This window comes from Varanus komodoensis, unplaced genomic scaffold (assembly GCF_004798865.1).
Source record: "Varanus komodoensis strain SLA01 unplaced genomic scaffold, ASM479886v1 scaffold28, whole genome shotgun sequence".
Taxonomy (NCBI): domain Eukaryota; kingdom Metazoa; phylum Chordata; class Lepidosauria; order Squamata; family Varanidae; genus Varanus; species Varanus komodoensis.
The window spans coordinates 14,625,832-14,652,813 of record NW_025335727.1 but is presented as its reverse complement, the minus strand read 5'-3'; the positions used below and the strand labels follow the sequence as shown (position 1 = coordinate 14,652,813).

The 26,982-nt window shown below is 41.0% G+C and overlaps 1 protein-coding gene across 5 annotated transcripts in view; it reads right to left on the bottom strand.

The window, feature by feature from the left end:
- VEPH1 (ventricular zone expressed PH domain containing 1) overlaps positions 1-26,982 on the bottom strand; it is a 154,117-nt gene that overhangs the window by 123,877 nt on the left and 3,258 nt on the right. The window contains exons 2-5 of one of the 5 annotated variants that reach the window (XM_044434633.1): positions 22,781-22,855; positions 19,011-19,186; positions 6,447-6,517; positions 141-400 (exon numbers count right to left, since the gene is read on the bottom strand). In XM_044434633.1, the coding sequence (XP_044290568.1) occupies positions 141-278 (138 nt within the window). In that variant the 5' untranslated portion in view covers positions 279-400; positions 6,447-6,517; positions 19,011-19,186; positions 22,781-22,855. Of the gene's footprint in view, positions 1-140; positions 401-5,486; positions 5,589-6,446; positions 6,537-17,811; positions 17,917-17,966; positions 18,080-19,010; positions 19,187-22,780; positions 22,856-26,982 lie in introns of those variants that run through there. The other 4 variants (XM_044434634.1, XM_044434636.1, XM_044434635.1 and 1 more) reach the window with 4 other exon arrangements.

The following is a 26,982-nucleotide window of genomic DNA, read 5'->3' as shown; positions in this document are numbered from 1 at the left end:
GAAATTGCATATTTTCTGTATGGATATGTGATTGTGTGTTCAGTTTCTGAGTGTTCAGCCCTCTAAAATATTCACATTGTTGAATCTATATCATCCCTTTAATCTAATGAACAAACAGGAAGCATTGGAAATTTACTTACTGGAGATGAGCTAATTATTTTGATTTGCTCAAGAGCTTCTGACAGACATCCTTCTATTTCAGAGTCATCTAAAGAAAACAGGTCTCCTGCACGTGAAAGATCCTTTTGTCCCAAAACAAGTCCAAAGAGATGATGCATAGCTTTCAGTGTAGCAAGTTCTTCAGAGAAAATTAATGAGACACAAATCCATAATCCAGAAGGTGTCCTTTTTCAATGATTTGTAGAAGCTTTATATATATTGAAACTTCTTCTGCCATAATCTGAGAGGAATAGATTAAAAAGAATGTAGATATCCAAATAAATAAGAACAGTGATTACCTTGCAAGCTATTACAGTTTTAGCAGAAAAAAAATCTAGGCTCATACAAAATAGAAAAACAATATTGTATTTTAATATCCTACTGCAAAAGCTATTTGAAATATGCCAAACTGCAATACCATACAAATAGTGCAGCAAAAACGAGAACTATTCACCATCAAGTTTAACAAATATTTTACTGCCTGATCTCTTGTAGGCCAGTACTATTTTTTTTCCATAAGTATGAAGAATTGGACTCTGGCCTACAAAAAATATGCCACAATAGATAAAAGTTTGTCTTTAACATGAGACTATTATTGTTAATATACTAATTTATTTATTGTAGCTTATTTCCTTCAGTTTTGATCCAGGAATGCTTCCAAGTAGACTTTCAAGATGCATTTGTTCTTTCTTATTTATAAAGCTGTATTTATAGGCTAATTTTCACATTACTTTTGAATACATAGAGAAGTAATGGAGCGCTATAAAAGCAGCAAGACACAACATCCCACATGCAGAAAATTGGCATATGAGTAAGGTGAGAAAGCCAACATATCCTATTGGGTGCACTAATTCACTTTATGCAACACATTTTTATATGATGGAGCATTCCAAAATACAACCCCACTCCTGCCTCACACACATTCTGATGTGAAACAGTCTATGTAAGACTCCAATGTGTAACTTTCCTGACCATGTAGATTAGCTCTCCATGAATATGGAACTCAAGGGATGTGGGTGGTCTGCCTTCTCTGCATGCGATGGCAATTCTGGGTGGAGAATCAGGGCAGTAGACCCACTCTGACTTTTTCTCTAAATTTTAAAGATCCTGAACCCTATCCCCAGAACAGGTTTGATACCATAGATAGCTCCTTAAAAGCGCCGACTACAACCGAGAATAGATACAGTTCCCCTTGGCAATGGAGCCACTAGCCTCCTGGACAATTCCCCTAAAGACAAACACCTTGCAGCCAGAATGGCTTTGATTTTCCTTTAAAATGGCCTTGTCCAACCTGGTGCCTTGCACATGCATTGGACTACATCTCCCATCACTCCATCCCATGTGACCAGTGCTGACTGAGGAAGGTGGCACTGCAAGCCCAACATATCTGGAGGCTATCAGCTTGAAAAAAGCTGAGATAGTTTATAGGTATATAAAGTCAAGCTGGCAAGTGAATGTTTTGTATTGATTGTAACCCTACTTATGTGGAATTATTTATTATTGATTGATGTATTACAAGGATTTAATAACTTCCTCTTCTGCCTGAAGGCTGCCAGAGCAGCATACATAATTAAAATGACAATGATAATAAAAGCATTAAGAAAACTAGAACAGTGGAAGTAACTTAAGAACAGAGTAAAACTAAAATATACCAGTTTACATGGAGATAAGTACACGAGGGGGTGCAAAGTTAGAAATAATAGCTCTTATTTCAAGGCATCTCATCATAGTGGGGAAAACTGACTTGGAGACCTGGGTAGCTCTGCAGGTTCCCATAACTGGCATTTTAAAAGCTCTTCCCACTCCTTCCTCTTTTATATGTATTTGATGTTAAACCAGCCTTAGACTCAACTGCTCCTCTGAAGAACGCCTTGAAATAGAGGACTGTCCTTCATAAAGTAAGATCCTAGCCACTCTAAATCAGGTACCTGACAGCATGCCTTGCCCTGCATCAACTTACCTGAATATTAAGACCTCCTTAGAAGCACCTTCTCTGGATTCTCCTATCCTCAGCTGATGGGAGGTGGAAACCATGAAGAGTATCGTTTGATTCTAGTACCCAGTTTATATAAGAACCTAAGAGGAGCCCTGCTGGCTGAGACTGAAGGCTGGCCTAGCCCAGCACCCTGTTTCTCACAGTGGCCAACCAGATGCTCCTGGGAAGTCCAGAAACAGGACACGGGAGTCCTCCAGCAGGTGATTCTTGGAGAAACATTATTTCTGATTGTAGAGCTGAGATATAGACATTATGTTTTGTTATTGTTGACAGTTCTTTCTGCTACACATATGTGCCATTCACTTTAAAGTTATCTAAGTTGGTGGCCATCACTGTATCTTCTTGTACTGAATTCCACTGTTTAGCTACAGTCTTCAAAATGGTCTCCCTAGAAAGACTGTGAGAGATAACTTTCTGGTGGCAAGTTCTGTATTTTTCCTGTAGCTTTTGGCCTGGCTGGTTTATATTCTGTTTTGTGTTACTTCCACTGTTCCTTTTTTCTAAATGCTTTTGTTGTTATTGTTATTTTAATTACATATGTTGTTCTGGGAGCCTTTGAGCTAAAGAGCTGGTTATTAAATTTTTGTAATAAAGTGATCAATAATAAATATTTCCACATAGGAAGAGCTATGGTCAATACAAAACATTTACTTACTGGCCTGATTTTATCGATCTATAGGTTATCTCAGCTTTCCCCAACACAGTGGCCTCCAGATACGTTTGACCAGCATTTCCTTCATCCTCGATCAGCAAATGGGATGGGGAAAATGGGAATTGTAGTCCAACACATCTCTGGGGCATCAGGTTAGGGAAGGCTGGATTATCTTGACAAGGTTTCTCACTGACTTTCCAAAACAAAATGGAAGTTAAAGGATCTGTTCTTCCTGTTTTCATGTTCAGGGTGAGCTATGCAAGAGGTACGCCAATAACTAATACAGCAAAGATAATATAAATGCTCCTTTCACATATTATACAAGGACATTGGAACGAAGGGAAGTAAGGTGGCTTTGCAAACACTCATGAGAAATAGGCAGCACTCATTATAAAACAAAGGTGCTTTAGTACAAAGAGGCTAAAAAGACACTTAAAATGTGCAAATCACTGGCAAGAGGCCAAGACTTGCAACTTTTGCAACAGAAAGTTTATTTTCGGTCACCTCAGGGTGTCACAGGTATTTTAGAAGTCATCAATGCCTGTGTACACCATTCATCCTATAATACATAGGTAATGTGAGAGAATTAGGCTGCAGTAGAATTTCCTTTAGTATTAGAACATAACAGTTAGTAGTTATGAGACTGTATCATCTTGTAAACTTTATTTTACATGGCAAACATTGGGAATACCGGCGCAAGGAGCAGTTATGAAAACATGCTATGTGATCTGTGCATTGATTTGTTTGCTTACTGTACTTTAAACTGACCATTAACTCAAGTTCTTTAGGCAGTTTACATTACAACATAAAATACCACATTACGAGAAACAAAGAAGCAAACAAAAAATAAGATTGGCCTAGAATAAACCCAAGTTGATAAATAGCAGCAAAGTAAAATATAGAAAGTACTCTTCAATGTGCCTGAGAAAATAGACACTTCTTTATCTGATGCCAGAAATATGGTAGCACAGGAGACATTCTGGTGAGAGCATTCCAGTACCACCACTGAAAAAGGCCTTGGTTCTTGTAGCCACCCTCGTCAAGATATTGGAACTCAGATGATCTTAATTCCAAGCAGGTAAATATGAGAGGCAACATTTCTTCGGAAAACTTCTTCCAAAGACAAATATAGCCTGGTTTCGACTTCTCAAGCCACACTTTTCCCCACTAGTTATCAACATAACAACTCTGTGTTGTAGGAACTAGCAGGTATAGAAAAGATCCCGCTCATCAGAAAATTCTAGCTCTACACAAAGCTGAGATGAGCAACTAAGTGGGAAAAAAGACAAAACCAAAACGAGGACTTAAGTGCAGAATACCTGACACATGCTTATCCCTGATGTTACGCCAGCCCTGTAATTTGGAAAATTTGGTCTCATTCCTAGATTTACTCACATGCATGCATGTGCCCCCTCAAAAATGAACAAGGAAAAGCCCATTGCAAGGGACTGGAGTTGCCGAATCAGCAATAACTGATTATTATTTGAAGCATTTTAATGCTGCTATTTGACCCAAACAGCTTCCAGAATTATTAAACATGCTGCTGGACCTGTTTACCCAGACCTTCTCTGAAGAGGCCTTCTGAAATGTGTATGAGTGGAAGCTACCTTGGTAATTGAGCTATGCTGCTTTTATGAACAACTGTTTCAAGACAGGTTGTGTTCTGCATTTACACAACACACAGAGCTAATGTGGCTTTGAAACTATGGTGGCTTAATATGCTTAAGCCAAACCTGGCACACATGCATCCAGGGTGGTTTCTTTGTGGCTACAAAGCCACTTCAGTAAGCCATGACATTTTATAGGATTTTGTAGCCATCCTTGGGCCTGCTCTATCATCCAAATTCAGATATAGCACACCCAGATAAAGCCCAAAGTCTAGAGAAGTGCTTTGCAAGAACTGCAGAATGTCTTGCTGCTTTGGCCAAAGGGCTCTGATGATAGTCAGCCAAAGTCATCAGCTTCTCAGCTACTATGTACTTCTTTCCCAAATGGGGTTCATTGGGTTTCCCTTGGAAGAGGCCCAGTAGAACCTAGTCCGTGATTACAGCAGCAGGTGGTGAGGGGGAGTGTTCTCCTGAGACTCCTCAGGAAGTGGCCCAGGAAAATGTGCCTCAGTTGCTCACTACAGTGTCCTATGAAAGGACACACCTCTCCTCCTGCAAAGTACTTAGCAGGTTATCTGAGTGTGGTGCTTCAGAGTAGAAGCAAAGAAGCTTGAGCTACAACCCCAAGCTGAATAAGTGTGGAATTGTCCATCGGAATAGGACAAGCTGATGCCACGGGCATATCCCTGGACCCTGTTCTAAATGTGACATCTGTACTTTGATTTTATTGGCAAAATATTTAGTAAATTGATCAGAGGGAACCATTAAATTTCCTTCCCCTCCATCCCTGAGTTCAGACATAACCGTCCCTTCACCACGCAAAGCTGAGCTGAAGCAGTAGAAATGGGAAAGTGGGGGGGGGGGGGTTGCATTGACACAGAACAGGTTTTCTTGCCCGTGTCCCCAAAAACCAGAGAGTTGGGTTCCAGTGATGGGAAGGGTGCCAGGAAGTGACTGTCAGTTGCCCAGAGCATTTCCCCATTCTAGGGATCAGCTAGGGCTTCACAAGAACCACCTGATGAGGCAACAGAAAAACTGCAGTTAGAGCCATCAGAAAATGACTAATACCCACCAGTCTCTGAAGGCAGATCATCCTAACCGACCTTCCACCCCTACAGATGCAAGGGGTGCCCTAGGATGTGGACAGGATCCTTGGAGAGGTGAGGCCAACCACTCATGCGCTGGATCCTTGCATTTCCAGGCTCATTCTGGCCACCAGCAGTAAGTCGAGGACTGGCTGAGTGAGAAAAGGCAATGGTGCTTTATGGCGCTTCTGCCTTGCCTAAAGGAGATGGTGATAAGGCTTTTATTTGAATTCTGACTCAGATCATATCCAGCTGCTCTTCAGCATTTCATTCCTAGCCAAGAAATTGGAGCATGAGGTGACTTTTCAGCTTCAGGGATTGCTAGATGAGATTGCTTATCTAGATCTAACACCTTCAGGCCTGGTTATGGAACCAGACTGCTTTCATCACCTTGGGTGGATAATATGCCAGGAACTGGACTGTCCCTACAGGACTGTTGGCAGCACTTAGTACCAGTATCATGGCGTTCTCCAGTAGCATCTGTCTGAGCAGGGAGGTGCTGCCATTTTCCCCTCAATTGTTATGTTTTGGGGGTTTAAAATGAATTGTTTTAATCCATTTTTCCATTTCTACTGCTTCAGTTAAAAAAAAAAAGCTTGAGTGCCATTTTTGGAAGAAGGGTACAAATAAAAGAATAACATAAATAATTCTAAGACCCACAACAAAAGAGTTATTTCAGATTCTTCTGCCTCCAGCTCATGATCATATATTTAATTTGAAATATCAACTAACTTAAATGAACAGCACTTGCTGTGTGACATTTAAATGAGTTACAAAAGCATAACTCTGCTAGAAATGTTTTTCAGGATATATTGGAAAGCATGGATTATCCTGCTGATGAGTGAGGAAATGAGATGTTAACACAGAAGCAAAATCATTCTCTTATCTAGCCTGAGCTTTAGTGACAGAGTGGCATCATGCAGGGGTACACGCAGATGAAGCATTACCTAATGGAGAAGATGGGTCAGGTCCATGTCCATTTTGCATCTGTTCCATACTATGCAATTTTCACATTACCCTGCAACATTATTTAAAACCTGAACAAATAGTCACATACAAATACATATTATGAGCTTATTTTTCACAGCATGTTCATTTATAAATGCATTTTATCTCAGTGCTTGCACTGATCAAAGTAACATACCCTGAAAGATGCAATTCAAAACCTATTTTAGCCCTTGTTTGAGCTGAGAATTGCACTGCAAAATCCACTGAACTGCGAACTATGTTCTAATCTGCCTGTTAGTTTGGGAGGCACGCATCAGTTCAGTTCACATCAGAAAAACTGAATTCCTCAAGCGTGCCTACTATGTAGACACTGCTGCATAATAACTGAGCGGAAAAGTCCTTGTCCACTAACTGGTGTGTGTATGCACCAGCGGAGGGGACTGCAGTGGCAGGGTCTGCAAAGCACATCCTCCCCTGTTAGTGGGGCAAACAGGCAACAGACGTGCATACCAATGACAGCCGTAGCACCTGTGGGACTCTTGTGGTCGCTGCCTGGGTATGTAGCCCGAACTAAATATCCCCAGACAACCACAGATGAATTCTTTTCCCTGTCCTCCTGTTTACTCTGTAATAGTGGGCAGGCACTATGGTTTTCCCCCCTACAGGGGTACTTTGAGATCTTGAAAATATCCAGGGCCCAGGCAGGAAGAGTCAGGAAAGGGGGCAGCAGGAGGTGAAGCACATGTGGCAAAAAGCCCCCCAGTCCAATCTCCCCGAACATCCAGGGCTGCTGTAGCTTTCTTCCAGCAAGTGCCATGCACAGGAGGGGAGCAGAGGCTCTCCCAGAGCACTGGGGTGCCAAATGAAAAATTCAGAGCCCCAGCCCTAGTGGGCTGGTTCCTAACGCCACCTCTGCCCCCTACACGCATAGGGCATTGACTGCGCATGCTTCAGGCTAGACAAACTATGGTGAAAACTATCACAGCAAACTCCTGTAGATACAAAGAATAGGTTAGCAGCAACTGGACAATGTCTACAGCACAAGATTTTGTTTTAATGTCAAGAGTAGCCATGTAGGCCTGGGGCATCTCGGGGCATCATCTAGCAATCTACCATGACAATATTTTAAACTCAATAAACAATAAAGAACAACTCCCTGTATTTTACAGTTTTAACATATTTTGAAAACCAGTTTGTTTGTTTTTCCTGGAACATTATATACTCACACTACAGTAACAGAGAGTAAGCCATCAGACTTCCTACAAGCAGATACCTTGAGTGTAGAATTAAAATTAGTGGCAAATGTACGTTCTTCCACCAAGGTTCTAAGTCAGAACAAATAGGTGGTTTGCATATTATGGCAAGGCCTGCATGTTACTGCCAGGAGAGCCAGTGTGGTGTAGTGGTGAAGAGCACGGAGCTGGGACTCAGGCGATCTGGGTTCCAGTCCCTGCTCAGCCATGGAGCTCACTGGGTGACAGCTGACTTCACAGGTCTGTTGTGGGGATCAGACTGAGTGCAGGAGGAGGAGTATGATATGAGCTGCTCTGAGTTCAGTGTAAAAAAAAAAGGTGGGATGTGAATCAAACAAATAAATATACTATAGCTTAATGGGAGCATCAACCCCAGTCATGGACAGCTTCAGCCTCAGGAAGCAGTGCAGAAGTGACCTGACAGGTGTCCGTATAATTCCAGGAGGAGCGTAGGGCCAGCACAGGATTCACAGCCTGGATGTGCAATGAAGCAGACCTTGGTAACAGAAAGGTTCTAATGCACACTGGCATCAGAGGGCAGCACACATTCTTTTTGGCCTGTTACTGGGCTGGGCATGGAATCCCCTGCAAAGCCAGTTTTCATGCATGTTCTTATAGAGTGGTTGAGGTGCCATAGGCAGCTACAAATAACAAATAGTCAGGCCTATAATCTCGCCTGTCTTCTCCTGCCTGGCTTAGCTGACTCCAAGGCACTAGAGACTGAATAAGTAGTTTGCCCTAGAATGGCATTAACTTATCCCCTTCACTTAGCCTGTGGGGGGGGGGGGAGAGAATGACACACATTCTGTGGACTAATTCTCACCCTCTGTCCATTCACCCTTGTTTTCAATAATCTGCATAGGGCTCCTGCTACAAATATCTGAAGCACAATAGAACATCTTATTTTACTTTTCTATGGAAGTTTAAGGCACTTTTAAATGCTATCATGCTTTCCACATTCATTTTCCTGTGCAGCTTTGATACTGTGCAAATGCCTACATTATTTTTAAAGAAAACAGGCTCCCACAGGGCAGACAGGTTGGCATTTCTATAAATTCTGACAGGCACCATGAACAGGTCAATTCCAATGTACAGTTCTGTAGTCAATGCACTTCAATCCAGGCATGCAAATCGTTGATATAAATCTCAAAATGTACAGCTAAATGCCTTTTCCTGACTGATCCCACTAAAAACATCCAAACTCTGCTTCTCAGCTGAAATGCCATTTTAATTGCAAAACTTTAAGAGTGAAATAGTTTTGCATTGAACCAGCTCCTACTATTCATTTCAATGACAGTTTTAACACCATGTCTTGTCAATTCTAATTATTTAGAGAGCATGCAGAGCACAACAGTGACAAGAAATGCCTCTCTGTATAACAACATGAAGAGCATTTATTATTTTTCCTGCCATAATATGGACACTTGTCATCCACTCCCATTAAAAAACTCACACCAAAGTGTTATCTGCAAATGATTATACAACTTGAATGTAACAAACACAGGATAGCAGTAAAATAAGAATTAGATAATAAACCAAAGCACACTGAGAAGTCTAAATTCTCTGACCTATAGGTCAAATACAGAGTCAAGGAATGAAAAAATATCCTGAAAATAAGTTTAGACTATTGGACGGTATAGAAACAAACACACAGCACTATTCTCATGGCATGAGAATAACTAGGTTCAAAACAGAGGTGCTTTTCCAGAATTGCTGATCTTGCCTTAAAAAGGAATCCCACACAACTATGCACAAATTCAAGCCAACACTTTACCTGATCATGACTCCATAATGATACTCACAGGTGTTTGGGTCTGTTGGAGGGGAGGGGTTGCAGTTACCAAGTGATGAATTTTGAGACGGGGTTGATAGGTAGCTTTGCCTGGTTGTTGCAACAGTCCAACATCCAAAGGCACAACAAGTGGAAAGTTATGGAATCTACTGTTAATGCAGTGAACCTGAAACTGTTAATTACATGGCCAGGAATAAGGAATTTGTGGAATGCAGACTAAAGCAGCCTAAAAGTTACCAAGGGCTTTGTCAGGTGACCAGAAAAAGCCTAAAAGCAGAGTGGCCTTATCTCTGAATGAAAGCCTCTGTTCCAGAGACAAAATCCAAAAAAGAAAAAAAGAAAAAAGAAAAAAAGAAAAGTCTGTTCAACTTCAGCCTGTTGTTTTTAGTGGAGAAAAGAGAGCTCTTTCTCAGTGAAAAACTATCCTCTCCTGGGAAGAGACCCCAAGTGAGTTTGCAAAGGGGTGTGTGTGTTTCTTTGAAAGAGAGCAAATGAATGAAACTACTATGGAGAAGACGTTTTTTCTCCAAAGAATAAAACTGCTCATGAATACAAAGTGGGCCAGGAGCCATCTGTAGACGTCTAGGTCAAATTATCGTAAACACCTCCTCAGTACCTTTGTGCACTTGAATTAGAGTGTTTCATCAAGCATATGCACCAAGAGGGTGTCTACTTGCAGATTTCTAACTGGTTTAATTTTGATTCCTGTGTCAGAGGGTTCCTTGGAACTGTAGTCCTGGGAAGGGAATGGCTTTCTCTAGAAGAGAAGTTTCAGTGCCATCCTCAATTCACAATTTCCAGAATTCTTTGGGAAAAGCTGTGGCAACTAAACAACTCTCAAACCAAAGTAGGTAAGTAGGGTGGGCATTTCCCAAAGCCATTTTCCAGAAGCTTTCCTGCTTGCTCTGGCTATATCAGAACATTGTGCATAGGATTGTAGCCTTAAGATGCTTTTGGTTGTTGTTTTTTTAAACCAGCATGCTACTGACTGAGGCTTGCCAACTTTTGATTTCAAAAATTCTGGTGTCAAATGACATTAATGGATCGTACCTAGGACCATTTAGAGGAAATGGAAAGAGCCTAAAAGGCAGGTAGACAGGACCTCAAACGCACCAGTCAAATCCAGGATTCACCAACAGTCATGCCACTTCCCCTGACTGCTAGGCAGTTTCCTGGCTTTGCAGATATTTGCCTCCATTCGACAAGGTTGAAATGTCATTGAAACATTCAGTTGCTGGCAGTAAAAGGTGCAAGCCAAAATGACCCTACCTCATTTTGTCATCATACCTACTCACCACTGAAATGTGACCCCCCCAAAAAAAACTTCTCCAAGATTTAAAGTGACCTTTGAGCTGCAAGTGGTTCCCTAAACCTGCCCTAAAAGGAGATCCAAGCATTTATAGTAGAAGCTTTCCCCCTGTGATTGGTTGTGGTACGTACCATGTAGTGTAGTTATCTCTTGGGGCCTAGTATGGTGCCAAGGAGCTGAACAAGGAGGGCTATGTGCAGAGCTGGCATCAAGGGCAGCATGATCAGGTACCATACGAAGGCCCACACCCCAGCTATCCCCCACGGAGCACAGTCCCCTGGAACTGTGCCCCCTCTTCACCATGGCAACCTACTTGTTTTCCTGCTTCTCACTCTGGCTGGACGATGGCGGTGGTGGGGAGAAGGAACAGTAGAAGCCACGGCCTGCTCAAGCACACAAGTGGTGGCGAGGGCATGAAAGTGGATGAGGAGCAACAGTAGCAGTGGCAACAGCAGTGAGAACTAGGCTCGGAGGGTGAGAAGACCCACTGAGAGGGTCTTGGCCAAGGGTGCTCATTCGGCTAGCCCTGGTTTTGTGGGAAAGCAATCCTCCAGGCCACTGCTGTGGCTACTACCAAGGTGCTATGATGCTCTACCACCAGCTAGCCCACTCAGTTCAACAGAACCTGTTGGGCAGCAGGCTATGAAAGAAGCGCCCCGTACAGGGTATCTCTCAGCTGTGTGCAAAAGGGTGAGCTTGGGCCAAACCCAGCAACCTGGGTTCTTAATCCACATGCATGGACTTCACAGGACAGCCTGAGGATTTTCGGGACACAAGTGCACTCCTCCCCCCTTAAAGGGGGTGGTGCTTGGGAGTGCTCAAGTCAACTTTTGTCACTAGAGTGCCACGTAGCTACTGTGGCATGGAGAGCTTTCCACTGGCTAAGGATCCTTTCTGCATAGGAATGATTTGCCTGCAGGTATCCATACCCCAACAGCCTCCAAATAAAAGCTCTGGGATGGGTGTAAGAATGTCTGCAAGTTGCAAATATGGCTGTGGGGCTGTTAATTGAGACTGGGTAATAGACAAAAAAATAATAAAATCAGCCAGTTAAAACTTCTAGCTTTTCCACACAGAAATCTGGCAACCCACCCAGAATTTAAATATAAGCAAAAACCAAAAAGCCACAAAACACTTGATGCACTATTAAACAGTTGTCAGTCAATAATACAATTTCCAACAGTAACAGGCAGCATTACAAACCAATGAGTAAGCTCTTTGACGTGAGAAGCCATGATGAAAGCTTCCTGCTGTAGGTTGGCTGTGTTGCCCAGGCCCAGTTCCAGAGTTCCTGTGTGGTTTTCTGAAACTACAGAGCAGATCAATGATCTGATCTAAGGTTTCCACATTTCACCATGGCTTTTCCAGTTGTATGGACTGGGGATTGCCATTTTACCATTGTTGGTAATGGGAACACCATAGAGACCCCGGGCAAGAACCACCACAGGAATAGCCAATTCTAGCCTTCAATTTCTAGTACTATCAGTTCCCTAGTAACAGATGCATTGTAGCTTGCTTTATTTCCATTCTCAAAGCAATGTTTCTGACTCCCTGATTACTTTTGCGAACAGCAGTGCAAAGTTACACAGAAGGAAAAAGCGGGGAATCTCAATGCTTATTTTAACTTAATAAAAATCCCTGTAGAGGATGCAGCAGCTGGGAAGGGCTGCAGACATAAAGGTACACTTGAGAGGCAGAACCTGTTTCAGGACTGCAGGAAACCAGTCAGGTGACTCATAGGCAAGAATAGGGCAAGGCCATGGTATTTTGCTCACAAGGGCTGTCAAGATGGGGCAGGGAGTATGGAAATAGTGCTGTCCATGTAACCATGTGATCATCTGACTGATCAGTTTGGACAAAAATCTGATTAATGGAGACAGCATGGGGTTGCTTGCCATGTTGTGGGTTAGAGTGGATATATCGGCCAATAGATTGTAGCCAATATAAGTCTAACTTAAGTCCCTTCATTTCAATGGGTCCGCTCTAAGCAGTATTTAATATCTCATCAGAACAAAAATGGAGATGTTAAAAGCCAAGGCACATTTAAAGGTCTTTGCCTTCCATCTTAAATGTAGGTACTAGTTGAGCTGGTGAAAGGGTTCCACAGAGCCTTTGCTACCACCCCCCTCTCTCCAGATGGCAGAGACACTCGAAGGACGGCCTTGGAGGAAAAGCTCAGTGCAGCCTTCTCCATGCAGCTTGGTACCCTCTAGAAGTTCAGGACTACACATTCCCCACCAGTGTTGGTACAGCTCAGGTCAGGATCAGGCAACCAGTTTCAGGTGGGGAGCTGAATTGTCTCCCACTGGGCTCATGGGGGCAATGCATGCCATGCAAACACTGTGCATCACTTCTCCCGGTGCCTGTCTGGACTCCAGCTCCATCTGGTGTACGTTGTCTTCATACTGCATGAAAAGATTTGGCTGGGGAAAGCAGCTGCTGCTCCTGGTGCTGGCTGAGATCCCACTGCCTACACCCCTGCCATTGCCTCCAGTCACATGACAAGACTTGTCCCAGGAATCCAAAGAAGTTCTGTGGGGTGGGAAGGGAATTTCCATGTGCCAGAGGTTTCTCTCCCATGCTGTGGTCCAAAATACGTGGAATACACCCAAGTCAAAGTGGGAGAATAGGGCTTTAAAAGTGAGCAACAGCACTTTGCATAGTGCTTGAAAAGGGAGTAGGCCAGTAATTTTAAGTAGTGACCTAGTGGCTGTGTTTTGAACAAATGCAAACAGAACTTTCCCCATTAACAGGCCTTTCCCATCTTCTCTTCCTCACTAAAGACCTCTGCACATGCTGAAGTCATTCTTGAGAGTAGGGGAGTATTCCACAACTCAGTATCAACAAGATGTTGGGTTACCGCTCCCATGATCCTTCACCATTGACCATAGTGATGGGAGTTGGGGAGAAAGGCATTCTGGTTGTGCACTGCTTTATTTTAATTTGTGCATTTTATACAATTTATTTTGCCTTTCAAACCCAATGCTTCCATTGATTATTTCATTATATTTTGGGTCTTTTTTGAAATATTTGCAAGCATCCTTACCAGCAAATTGAGCAAACTGTATACATGCTCTGATCTACTCAATCTTAGAAGGAATGATTGCAAGAACTAATTTTTAGGTCTTTGTCCATAAAGGCAACAACAACAACAAACAATAAATATTTCATGAAATACTTTTGGTCTGAAGGCAGGGCTATTGCCCATATAAATTAACTAAGGAAAAAATTATTTCCAGATAGTGGAATGAAGCACAACACAATAGAGTCTTACTTAATAAATTATTTTATCTGATGGTGAATACAGGTATTATAATCTACATTCAGGAATACATTTGAATACAAGAATGGATAAATCTGTCAATTTCCTTAGTTTCTATTTTTTCCAGTTGTAACCTCAGTTCACCCTGAACTTTGAGGGCTTTTTAAAAGTTTGCAAGCAAATATATAAGCATTTCTGTTATTTTTCCTCATGTATGCATTTTTGTACACTTTCTGGATAAACAGTTATGCACACAATTTTCTTAATATAGTGCATTTTTAAAATTTCAAAGTGCTTATACTTTTTCCTCAAGCATACATTTTATATACATTTGATTGCAGAACCTCATTGCAAAATTTGGAGAAATGTAAATTTCAAAGAGTAACTAGATTTCTGTTTGCATAATGATTTGAAAGTGATGCATTAAGTAAAATTAATTTACAATGCAAACTGAATGAATTTCTCCCCCACTCCTATGTCACAAGCCACTTATGTTGATGTTGAATACTCTGCTTAAAAGCCAGTTTAAATCAATTAACCTATACTGGCTTATATCCATACTTTCCCTCCAACTTTTGGCAAATCACAGCTTTGACAGTTTTAAGCTCATTTTCTCATTCTGAATAATAGAAAGTATTTTCCTCTTTGCTCTCTTTAGTTAGAATGGATTTATCATCTATCAGCTAGATCAATAGTGGTCACATACTTTGGAAATACATGGGGGGCTAAATTTTCACAGTATCAGAGGATGTTTTTAGTTGTTGTAGAATTAATAGAATCTCCTTAGTAACTTTTCAACAGTGTTCACCTTTTGTTTTCCAGTGAAACAAAAGGATTAAAGATTATTTTGAAATAGCATCTTTTTCACAAAGCATGTATGGTCTACTGCAGTTCCCATGGGATCAGACGCATACATTGACACTCTTCCCACAAAACAGCCATTGTTTCTGCCATGCCTCTCCGTCTCTTTCCAGGCATCTGCCCTTCATTTTAATGCAAAAGCCCATGGATGGCATGACCAAGCAAAGATGCCTATTGCAATCAAATGTTTGAGGAAGTTATTAAACAGCATTGCAAAGCAGATAAATTCTGCACTTGTAAATTCACATCTGAGTTCATACATCGCACCGCAGCTGTGCAATTCTATGCATGTCTACTCAAAAGTAAGGCTGATCGCATTGGGATTTACTTCCAGCTAAATATACAGTACATAATATTGTATATATGTGGTTTTCTATATTGATAACATCAAATTCTTCCAAGGTGCCTGTGTGTCCTACTTTACAGAGGCCTGTCCTGTCTTTGAAAGGGTATCTAGTCCAAATCTGGTTTAAAGAAAAATACCCGTAAGAAGGGAATTGGCTGTGCAGGTGCAAACTGTTGACAGGCAACTGAAGTTACCTGTTCACAATCCCCCTCACTATGATGTGATAGAACAGATTGATAAATAATCACTATGATTTAAATAGCAATTTGCACCTATACTTATAGGCCACCACACTCTTCTCTCAAACCATTTCTAAAATGGAAAATCTGAGTAGATTCCTTACTGTAGTCTGAAGAAAAAAAATAAAGGTAGTAGTCCTAGGATGGTCCTATTAAAATATACTGTAGTTGTAAAATATATATTCCTTATTTGTGATGAATATTTATATTAGTGCAGATGGCTAGATCCCAAAAGTGACATGGGAATTTTATTTATCAATTTATAGCCTGCCTTTTTCCTACAAAGGGCTCAAGGCAGCTTACATCATTCTCCTCCTCCATCTTATCCCCACAACAACCCTGTGAGGTTGCTTTGAGTCCCCGCTTCCACATGTAGCCCTTTCCCTTTCCATGCCACTCCCAGGTGTCTACCAAAATTTGAGGCACCTTCAAGAGCAGTTTTTTGACACAGCAGGTGCCTATGTCTGAAAAGGAAATTCTACAGTATCTTTACATCTTGACCTAGCTTAGCACTGAGGTCTGGCTTCTACAGTGGCCAACTCTGAAGGCTGCTTGCTTCCATAGGAACCTTCCTGTATGGCATACTGCATTTGTTAGGAGACCTTACTCCATGTCTCACTTGCTGCTGACCAGAGAGTAGGGCAAAGCATTTTAGCTATGTTGAAAATTATGGAACATTCTCTTCCTGGACAATCTTTTCTGAAGAGTTTTTTAGTAAATGCTAGAAACATTTCGGCTTCACCAGGACTTTGCTCCAAGATGAGTTTCATTCCCTTGTTGAGAAGTCTTTTTGTTCTTAATTTTAGTTTTCTGATGTTTGGTTAGTGCATGTTTAGTCTTAGTATTTGCTTTTAATTATTGTAAACTCTTTTGAGCAAGATCACAAAATTTAAATGTTTGCTTTCAAAAATACTGGACTCCACAGAGAGGTGTGGGCAGAATGATGGAACCACTATGGAACTTGACAGATTAGAAGCTCAACATAGCTAATATAGATTTTACAACCCTTGCAGCCTGTGATATTGGTTACATGACAAAAAAATAATTTTACTGGTTGGGCCAATAAAAAATATTGGCTGTTTGGTCAGCCTACCTTTTTCAGTTTCCAGTGGCATTTCAGTAGTAGGAAAGTACAACTTCACAGGAATAAAAAGGACTCATCCAGTCCACTTTCCTGTTATAATTCCAGCTTTGTAACCCTAATCAATTATAAACTTCTCTGTTAAATGAAAGCAATATATCAGAGTTGAAAGGGACCATGATACTTCGTACATTTTTGTTTTGAAGTGCTTCTATCTTACGTTAATTCTTCTATAATGCATTGGGAGTTACTGCAGTACTGCCAAACTACAGGTGAATTACGCTGCACTCCTAGGCATACTTTCCTGGAAGCAAGTCTAACTGAACTCAATGTAACTTGGTTTTGATTAGATGCATCAAGGGAAGTATTGTTCTGCAAGTCTGCAGTCTTCTGTACACCACTCTAGGAATACACCCCATCGATCACAGTAGGGTTTACTTCTGCATAAGCATGCATAGAATACTGTTTAGATATTATTTCTTCCCATAATATTTAGGGCATTCCTGCTTGGGTGCGTCAAAACTATTTTATGCATGTTACGGTCATATTGCAAAACTTGATCGCTGCTCAGACAAGGAGACAAGCAGGCAGACTTGTATGAAATCTCAGAGAAGCCTGAATGCAGAAGAATCTGATCATTCAACTTTTAAAAAATCAAAATCAATTGACTGTGACCCTCAGAACCCACTCTGAATACAACAAAGCATTCTCTCAAGTTCTTTCTCAGAAACAGTTGACTGGACGTCTGTTAAAGTTGTGCAATGAGATATTTTTGTCCTCCTAAATGGCAGTTGTTCCCAAATTAAAGCTGCCATGGTAGGGCACTTACTTGGAAACAAAAAGGTGGTGAGAGATAAGTACAATGACCTAGAGCCTTGAAGAGAAATTAAGAGCATTGAAACATACATTCACCTACATACAGGGAAGCACCAACATACAGATTCTGCCTTTGCTTTCAGTAGCATGTCAAACTAATTTACACCTCAGAGAAAATAGTAATTACACAGTGTTGCAAATCCACCTACAGACATCTGCAACACATCCACATCCGATGCCATCTCCCAAACCACGACAACTGTAAGGCTACATTTTATGCGGCTTCAACATCCAACTTTGGTGTTTTGACACACAGCCATTCTCCCCCATGCATGCAATTAATGATTCATTGCTGAAAAAGCGAATATGAATGCAAATTGGTTGAAGTTGAGCGTTAGTCATTACCTCACAGACAGGGAGGAAGGGAAACCCCTCTGAAAAGCATTAATAATTGAAGACAAAATAGTCGGCCTTTGGAGAAAGTCGGATAAAATCCATTACAACTGTCAGAGTCCCCCTGCCAACCCCCTGCCTCTGGTATGTGAGGCTGCTTGGCTCACCGCTTTGCCTTGTCAAACCGACCGTACAGTCTATTCAGTTACCCTGGAGTTGTCATGTGGAATCAAGCAAACAAATATCTTCTCTCTATTTCCCCCTAACTCGGCCACTCAAAAACCAGATTAATTGGTTGCAAAACCTGTGGCCTGAGTGGCGGGGGCGGAGCGGGGGGAAAGAATGACACTGATTTGCAAATTCGAATCACGATGGACGTAATAGATTTTTAGCATGGTATAGTGTAGATTTAAAAAAAAAAAAAGTTTTCTGAAAGGGGATGAGTGGTTCTCTATTCAGTTAATGAATAAACTGCTAAATGTACCAAAGAGCATTTAGAAGTTAATATATGGCATAGAGCCTCTTATCAGGAAGAGAAAAGTTAGGAATGGTTTTGGGAAGAAGGTAGAAGAGTCACAAAAATTACTAACCAGTGGCACCAGATCCTCATTTATAACTAAAAAAAATATTAAATGGCTTTAGGGAAACACTGCACAGGACAACCTGCAATGCAGCTGGCTCCAGAAGGTAAAAGATTAGAGTATAGAAGATGATCAAAGGCAGCATGGGAATATACAGGTCAGAGACAGTATATGTGCTCCCTTTTCAAGGTTAAAGTGTCCACTGTGTGTCCCACCTTGAGTATTTCTATGCAATTGCAAAAATGCATAAAAGAGAACAACACCCACATACAGATTTGCTTAATATTTACCTAAGCTCATGTGGTTATATACATACATGGAGGGAGGCAAATGCAGAAATCTTTGCTATATTTTAAAATATAGTACAACACAGTCCAAAAAAACCTGTGCACCTGTGTAGTCTGCTATTCACGTACTGCTAATGGGCAACTGATCCTAAAAGCAGCCATGCTGGGTCTTATCAAGTGTCCATCTGGTCCAGTATTTTGTTCACGCAGTGGCCAGCCAGCCGCCCAAAGGATCCCACAAGCAGGACCTGAGTGCATCAGCACCCTTGAGCACAATGCATGTCCCCAGGCATACTTCCTCCGATCACAGAGGTAGCTTAAAGCCATCAAGATAAATACTCACTGCTAGCCTTCTCTTCCATGAATTGGTACAATTCCCTTTTAAAGCCACCCAAATTAGTGGACATCCCTGCATCTTGTAGAAGTGAAATCAATTGTTGATGCACTACTTGAAGAAGTCCTTCCTTTGAGGTGTTCTGAAGCTTCCACCAGTCAGCTTCATGGGATGAACCATGCATCCTAATATTATGGGAAGAAGAAGGAAAAGTCTCTGTCTGCACCTTTTCCACATAATAATTTTGAGCACCTTTATTGTGTGTCCCTTTACTTGCCTTGCTTCTGAAGTTAAACAGTAAAAATAGCTCCACCCTCTTGATCATTACCCCCTTTCCCCATTTTTCTAAATCTACAATATTCTTTTTTTTAAGGCAGAATGACCTAAAAAAGTTGTACACAGCATTCTATGTGTGGTTACACCATAGATTTGTATAAGGGAGTAGGATACTGGCAGTTTTATTTTCAATGGCTTTTCAAATTACGCCTAACATGGAGTTAGCCTGTTTCATAGCAGCTGGGCCCTGGGTTGACATTTTTAGTGAGCTGTTCACAACAGTCCAAAGATCTATTTCTTGGACTGTAACTTAAGGTGCAAGTGGGGTACGGTAGGGAATGGGATTCTTTGAAGCCCCAAAACTGAGATCCTATGACCTTGGTTCTGGGACTCAGAGGGCTAAAACCTCCCCTCAAGGCCAACATGGAAAAAACCATGCAGGCTGCACCTCTGAAGGAACAAATGTGACCTGAAGAGGGAGGAAAGGACATGTTTAAAGTGGGGAGGTGGCTTGGGCCATCCCCATATATCAGTTTCTCAGTGACCTAGCCTCCTCCTCTCCTCTGCCCTTTTTGAGGGCCAAAAAATGGCAAGCAAGTAAAATGCTTGGGCAAGGCACAGGAGCCTGCATCGAGGGAGGGGACCATTGGATTGTGCCCTTGGACAATGTCACATTGAGTTTAGCCTTTTGACTGTATTTAGGGCATGGATCAGTAGGATATGTAAGCACTTAACAGTTCAGTTGAAAGAAATGCCTCTTAAAGGTGCTTAACACTGGTGGGATGGTGTCAATTTAGACTAAATAGAGACACCATCACTTGGCCCCATTTTTGTACAGTATCTCTTGTTTTTACTGTTCAGGAATTACAATACATGCTAGCAGGCAAATTATGATAATTACTTGGTCCATTGCATCCCCTGCCTGAACAGCTAAGCAAAATGAGTGAACAAAATGAGCAAACATTAATGCATTAATCCATGTTGTTGATCTGTTCAATATTGAGAATATTCAAATTCTGAAACATTTCCTTATATCCAGATGGATTAGGACTAATAAATCAGTCATGGTGTGCATTTCAGTAAAGTTTGGACATAACAAAATATTTGCATATTTGTTTTATGATGGATTTGCAATTGCTCATGAATAAAGAAACTAGTTAAATGAAACAAAGATAATGAAGCTGGGAAAAGTGTGTAGGGGCAGGGCAATCACCAAGAACATAAACCTCTGCACGTTTAGACAGAAGAAAGGACTATAATTCCAGGACTTTGTGTCTAGACTTGCATAGGAGCGTGCCTTCAAAAGATCAAAGAGCCAGAGCCCACAGGGATGAACAGCCAGCCCATGTTTATCAGCAGAATGCTAGCATTATCTGCCTCCCCACTGCGCTTCTCAAAATTCCTTGTCCCTCTGAGCATACCTGTAATCGCTCATATTGAACTAGTGCAAGGTCTGCTATGGAATGTCATTAAAGGAGGAGAATGATAAAGCCACTTTAAGTTCTTTGAAAAAAGAAAATGTGGGATATAAATCTAACAAATAAATAAACCTTCAGGTCCAGGAATTTCTGGATGAGATGGTTTATCTAGATTTACTTCAAAGTCACTTCAGGCTTGGTTGTGGTGCAGATAGTGCTTTGGTCATCTTGGTGGATGAGCTACCCTGGAAATCAGACAGGTGGCATATGTCCCTGGATGTATTCAGGGACCTTTCCGCAGCTTTCAGTACAGTTGACTGCTAACACTGAGGCATCTGAAATGGGACTGGGGGCACTTTTACATGGAGGCTCTGTGTGAACCTGCCCAGTTCTTAAGATCTTTTGGAGAGGCTCTTCTTTCAAGATCCCTGCCTTCTGGGGTATGTTTGGTGGCTACCCAAGGTAAGGACTTAATGGCTGCTTCCAGGCTGTAGAACTCCTTCTCAAGGGAAGCCATGTTTGCTTCTTTTCGGTTGTTCTTCTGCCAGCAAGTAAAGGCCACTTTAAGAAGTTCTTTGCCCTGTCATTGGGCCTTTAGGTTGGGTTCTATTTTAATATTTAAGTTCTCTTCTCCACTGTAGTTACAAATTTATTTGATTATAGTGTATCATTTAAATCCATTATAGTTGTACCTATAAGCTGCCTTGAGTTCCATTTATTGATAGAAAGGTAGGGTACAAATAAATAAGATTTTAGAAGACCATTTATCACATAAGACAGGAAAAGGCTGTTTCAGGGTTTCTAGAGGATCTTGATGAACAAAACAAGCCATGAGTACAATTCAGTACTACTGCTGTGATTTTGCTGGGGGTGGGAGGGAGGGCACAAACACAACAGGAAGTAGCACTCCCTAAAGTACCCTGGAAATGAGTGGAAACGTTGAGTGAGGGCTATCGTGCTGCCTGAACCAGGTCATTTATCTTTTTATGCTTATAAAAGCCCTCTGAGATAAGTCAGAAATATCTCGATATTGCAAAGAAAGCATAGGCATAGTAGAGTCTGGCCAAAGGTAAATAGTGAGTTCAAAGTAGAGATGAAATGCAAACCAGGGACTTAGCTGCTATGTTCTATCACCTCTTATAAAGTGGCTTGTTTTGGTTTATGGTGTACTATTAGAAATTCAGTACAAAACAGTTGTTTTTAAAGGCTATCCTTCCCTTCAGCATATTGCTGGAAGAGGACATTTTATGGAAAAACTATATGCAAATAGTTACAGGGATAACCATTTGGCTCAGTTAATTGATAGAATGGGAGAAGCTATAGTCCAGAGATAGAATCCATGCTTTGTCTCAGGCTCTCAGTGATAAATGTGCACACTGAGCATCAGGATGATTTCTTCTAGACAAGCAGATGCTATCTAGGAGGCATAATTGCTCTAAGGATTGAGAAGCTTCTTCAGATTTCTAGACCAAAGGTCAGAAATGAGCTCCAGCCCTGGAGCTGTCATGGGAAAAGCCACATGGCCTGCTACTCTAAGGGTTGTTAAGGGTTTCACCTTGGAGAAAGGGTGAAGGGGGCATTCCAGGATGGGGAGGAAAGGAGATTTGGTTTTCCAGGCTACTCCAATCTCCTTTTCTCCCTGACTGAAGTCCCATAGCTAGGCAGCTACAATTAACTGTCTTGCAGGACAGGAGGAGTGGGAGGGCAAAGATTCTATCTACACTTCTCTTGCCCTGCATAAGAGGCCAGGAATCCTCTAAGTTAGGAGGCTTATGGGCATCCTCATTGGACTGTGGTCTCAAAATAAGTTAAACAAGGCACCCTGAGAGGAGGAGACATAGTATACGGGTGGGATATATAAATTTGCTAAAGCCCCTTTATTCAGTAAACTAGCACTAGTTACCCCTCATAAATATTTTCAGACATTTTTCCATGGGCAGATGTCCATTTTGTAAAAGACTATCCATCTATCTAAATCTATTTATCTTATTTCTTGATTTCTGACTTCACTTGAAGGCAGTTGAGAATGTACAATATTGATTTACAATAAACTATAAATAAAAAAGATACTTTTAAAAGACCTACCTGCAGTCTGAAGTGGTACAATTCAGAACTTCACCATCTGACTCTGGGTAAAACAACAATCCAGCTCCGACTCATCTGGATGCACAGATAAATAAAGAACATTTTTTCAGTGTGAATGTGGCAGAGCCTAGTGGTGCTGATGTTACAATTGTAAGGGTATCATTACATTAGCTATTGGCATTTCTCATCATAGTCATACAAATACAACAATTGATGATCATGGACAGGCTACAATGTAAGCAATCACCTAGCTGGAAGGCCAAGTTTCATATTTTAATTATCAGCCTGCATGGACTGCTAATTGAACTGCATATTTTATTGGCTAGGAGAAATGTCTTTTATGTTGCTGTTGTTACCAAACCAGGGAGCTTTGCTAATTATAATTGAGTTGCCTACTTAGAGCACTCTGCTAATTGAAGTGAACTGTAGCATAACTCAGCCATTGAGCTCCTAGGTGCTGCATTGACCTCAGTGAAGTATAAGAAGTGGGTGAGTTGTGTCATTTGAGATGCATACTTGAGCAGTTCAGCTACATTCTTCATAAAGGGCAATTGCCTACTTACACTGAGGACTACCTGCCTTGAACAAATTCTGCCAAGTACATCTAAGGTAAGTATTACAGTTTAATTCAATGTTAAGGGAAGACTACTTGTGCTGCATAACTAATACATGCTGATCTTTAGTGCAGGCACTCCATATATCAGAGCAATCCTTCATGCAAAACTATTCATGCAACAGCTGGCAGAGCCTATGCATTGCATGCACAAGGTCCAAGATTTAAACCCTGGCATTCCAGATAAGACCACAATCCTATGCATGTTTAGGCACAAAAAAGACCCTGTAGCCAGAAGAGCCAAAGGTGAGAGTTGTAGAAGGCCACAAGTTGCCCACACTGCTGTAGGGCATCAAGGTATTTTCCAATGCAAACAGAAGTGTTTGTACACAAGGTCATATAATTGGATGGAAAAGCTTTTCAGAAAACCCACATCACCAACTCCAAGTAGGACTAAGATTGGACACAGCTTCAGGTTTTAGTCAAAAGGATTGACTAGTGATGAGCTGAAATAGCAAAATATTTACTGTTACTCTTTTATAGAAAACCCATCTTCTTGTATATAACTTTTAAAAATATCTTAAGCAGCCTTTTAAGTATTACCACTTACAAGTGTCCTCCTGAATTCTTAGCAGGATCCAAATGTTTGTAAGTGGACTTACACAGATCTGTGCCTGAATGTTCAGAAGTTAACAAAAGACAACATCAGAAACAAATCTCAGGTCTTGAGGCACCTCCATGGAGGTACTGGGCTTAACTCTTACCATTAATCAAGAAGGGACTAAGGTTGTGGCTTTATATTCCTCATACCAAGCTCTCCCACAAGCAGTAGATGGCCACAAGGAATGGGAGAACTTTGGATCCCATATTGTCATTCCACTCCTCTGCTATCTATATCCTCTGTCTCATGACTCTGCTATTCAATAAAAACCCTGTTAGTTTAATATTATCTCCCAAGAAAGAGATAGTGTATCATTTTAAAATAACTTACTAGTAAGCACTCAAACAGAAATAAGACTCACTAAACTTCTACAATCTATTGTAGAGAATCAATTTTTTTCCTCATAAGGTTAAAAAAAATTAAACCAATAATGTCTATTATATAAGTCAACTGATGGTCCTTTGTGTTCACAATATAGCTTGGTAGTTCTGTCCCCAAGGTTTGAATTTATCAAGTACCCAAGCATACACATTGCATAAAAATTGAGAAACAGAAAATTGAGCATTGGCCTTTCAGGCCCAACTCAGTAGTAAAAACGATTGAATTCTGCTGTCAAGTACATTAGGGAGAAAGATGGCAAAATGGAGATAAATCAGATTAACACTTTAAAAGATAAATGGTATTCCAGCCAAGTTTAATCTTACTTTTGAAATGTGCAAACTCATCATAAGCCTTTACTGTACATCAAAAGCATAGCATAGTGCCTTGGAACTTACTATAATATGCTTATAATTCTGGAATTTTTGAAGCTATGGAGACAATTTTCTAGAAATGGGAGGTGACATTCCAAATTGTCCAGCTAGTAGCCTCAAAAGTAATCCCTTTCTCCATCTTGCATTTTCTACACTTTGATCTCAATACTGAAAGTAATCAATCTACTAATATTAACTTAGCAAGATTTGTAAGGGGATTGTATAATCATGGAGGCACACCTTCTCAGAACAATCCTGACTGGTAGTTACTATGTTTTATTTGTAACTTCTATGTTCAGAGGCAGTATGTCTCTGAGGAGCACTTCTAAAGGACCATCAGCTGAAGCGGGTTACTGCTTTTATGCTCTGCCTGCATGCTTTCCAGAAGACTTCTCACTGTAAGTAACAGATTTTTGAACAAGATAGACCAGTCCCAAAGTCTACACTGAGGGTGGATAGTGCATGGCCCTCCAGATGTTTTGGCCTGCAACTCCCATCAGCTCTCACCACTGGCTATGTTGCCTAAAGCTTATGGGAGCTATACAACAAAACAACTGGAGGGTCACAAATTGCCCATTCCTGGTTTATCCCTTACTACTTCATATTCTTTTGTCTTGGGCATGTATTAGCCCTGCTGACTCCCCAGGGTTCCCCTGTTGGAACTTTGATTTATGGTTGGATTCTGTTTGATGAGCTACCTGGGATGGTGTATATTCAAGTCTCAGATCACTTCCACACCAGACTTTCCACAAAAAGGAACTAATCTGTTGAATCTTTAAATATACTTTCTCCGTATAAGACAATTCTAACACAACATTTAGTATTAGGAGGAGTAAACACAGGCTGGAGACAGTTTAGAAGTTCAAAGCAACTTTATTAATGCTCCTCCACACATCCAAGAAGGCTATCTAACATTGTTAAATGTTAAAAACCCCTAAAGCTTGCCGCAAGCAAAGGCATGAGTTATGGTTACTTGCTTCCCTCAGGAAAAGGTGGACATTGCTTGTTTCAGAGGAAGAGGAAGGAGAATAAGAGATTGAAACTAGTCAAAGAGGGCAACACGGGGAAGAACTAGACACAGGGCTGATTAACACATTCTCTATCGCCACCCAGTGACTGGAAACATACATAGTTCTTCCTATGATCCAACATGATGTGCAATATTAGCCTCTGCAGCTGGCAGGCTGAACTAGGAAAGACTGGAATGTATTCTAGATATCACTCTTAACCTTGTCTTATGGACAAAGTAATACATTCAATCTTAGGGTACTACAGAAGGAACCACTAACACCCAGGGAATGGGGGACATATTTGGCTTTAGACTTGTATGACACAACTTGGAACTATAAAATGGGAAATTAAAGCTTCAGTCTGAGATTTTTGTAATTGTTACCTGTTGTTATCCTTTCCTTAACTCCAGAAATCAGTTCCATACTCTAATTACAAGCAGCATCCTGTTAAAATACTTCTTAAAATATTAAAAAGTATTCAGATTACTTCATTCCTTTTTGAAGAATAAAGGAAATAATTATCCCTTGTCAGTCATATGTACACCATGTTGCATTACCAACTGAATTGGACTTCTAGCCCTTTCACTGAATCATGTTTGCATTGGACTTCAAAAAGCCATGGAGCACAAGTGCCCCTTCCATTGCTGGGCCTTCCCATCTTACATTGTAATAGCACCTATCCGCTCTTCACACATGCACGTGTTTTTTTATTTATTTTATTAGAACATTTCTATGCCGCCCCTTGCCGAAGCCTTGAAGACAACATGTTACAGTTCAGGTGAAGTGAGCCCTAACCCACAAAAACTTATCAATAAATAAAAATAATCCTTTCAGTTGAAGAATGGGGTAGAAACACTTTCAATAAATAAATGTATTTGTTAGTTTCTCAGGTACTGCATTCGTCTTCGCTGCAACAGGCCGACATCAGTACTGCTTTGCAATTCTCATTGTGCCACTTTGTTAACAGATAAGTCATCAGGCGCACACAGACATAGAAGAGTTATTATTCTGTGGTTTTCATAACACATCAAAGTGCCAGTAAGTTGATCATTTTGATTAATGAAACATTAATTACATGTAGAAAATGAACCAAGCTGAGAGATTTAGAAGAATCAAGAGCACAGTCAGTAAGATTGCACCCAAATGGTTGTGGCAACAGGTGAACATGCTGACCACTGGCCCTGGCTTGATCTCTTCTGTTCAAGATTCACTTTGTGCAGTGCCCA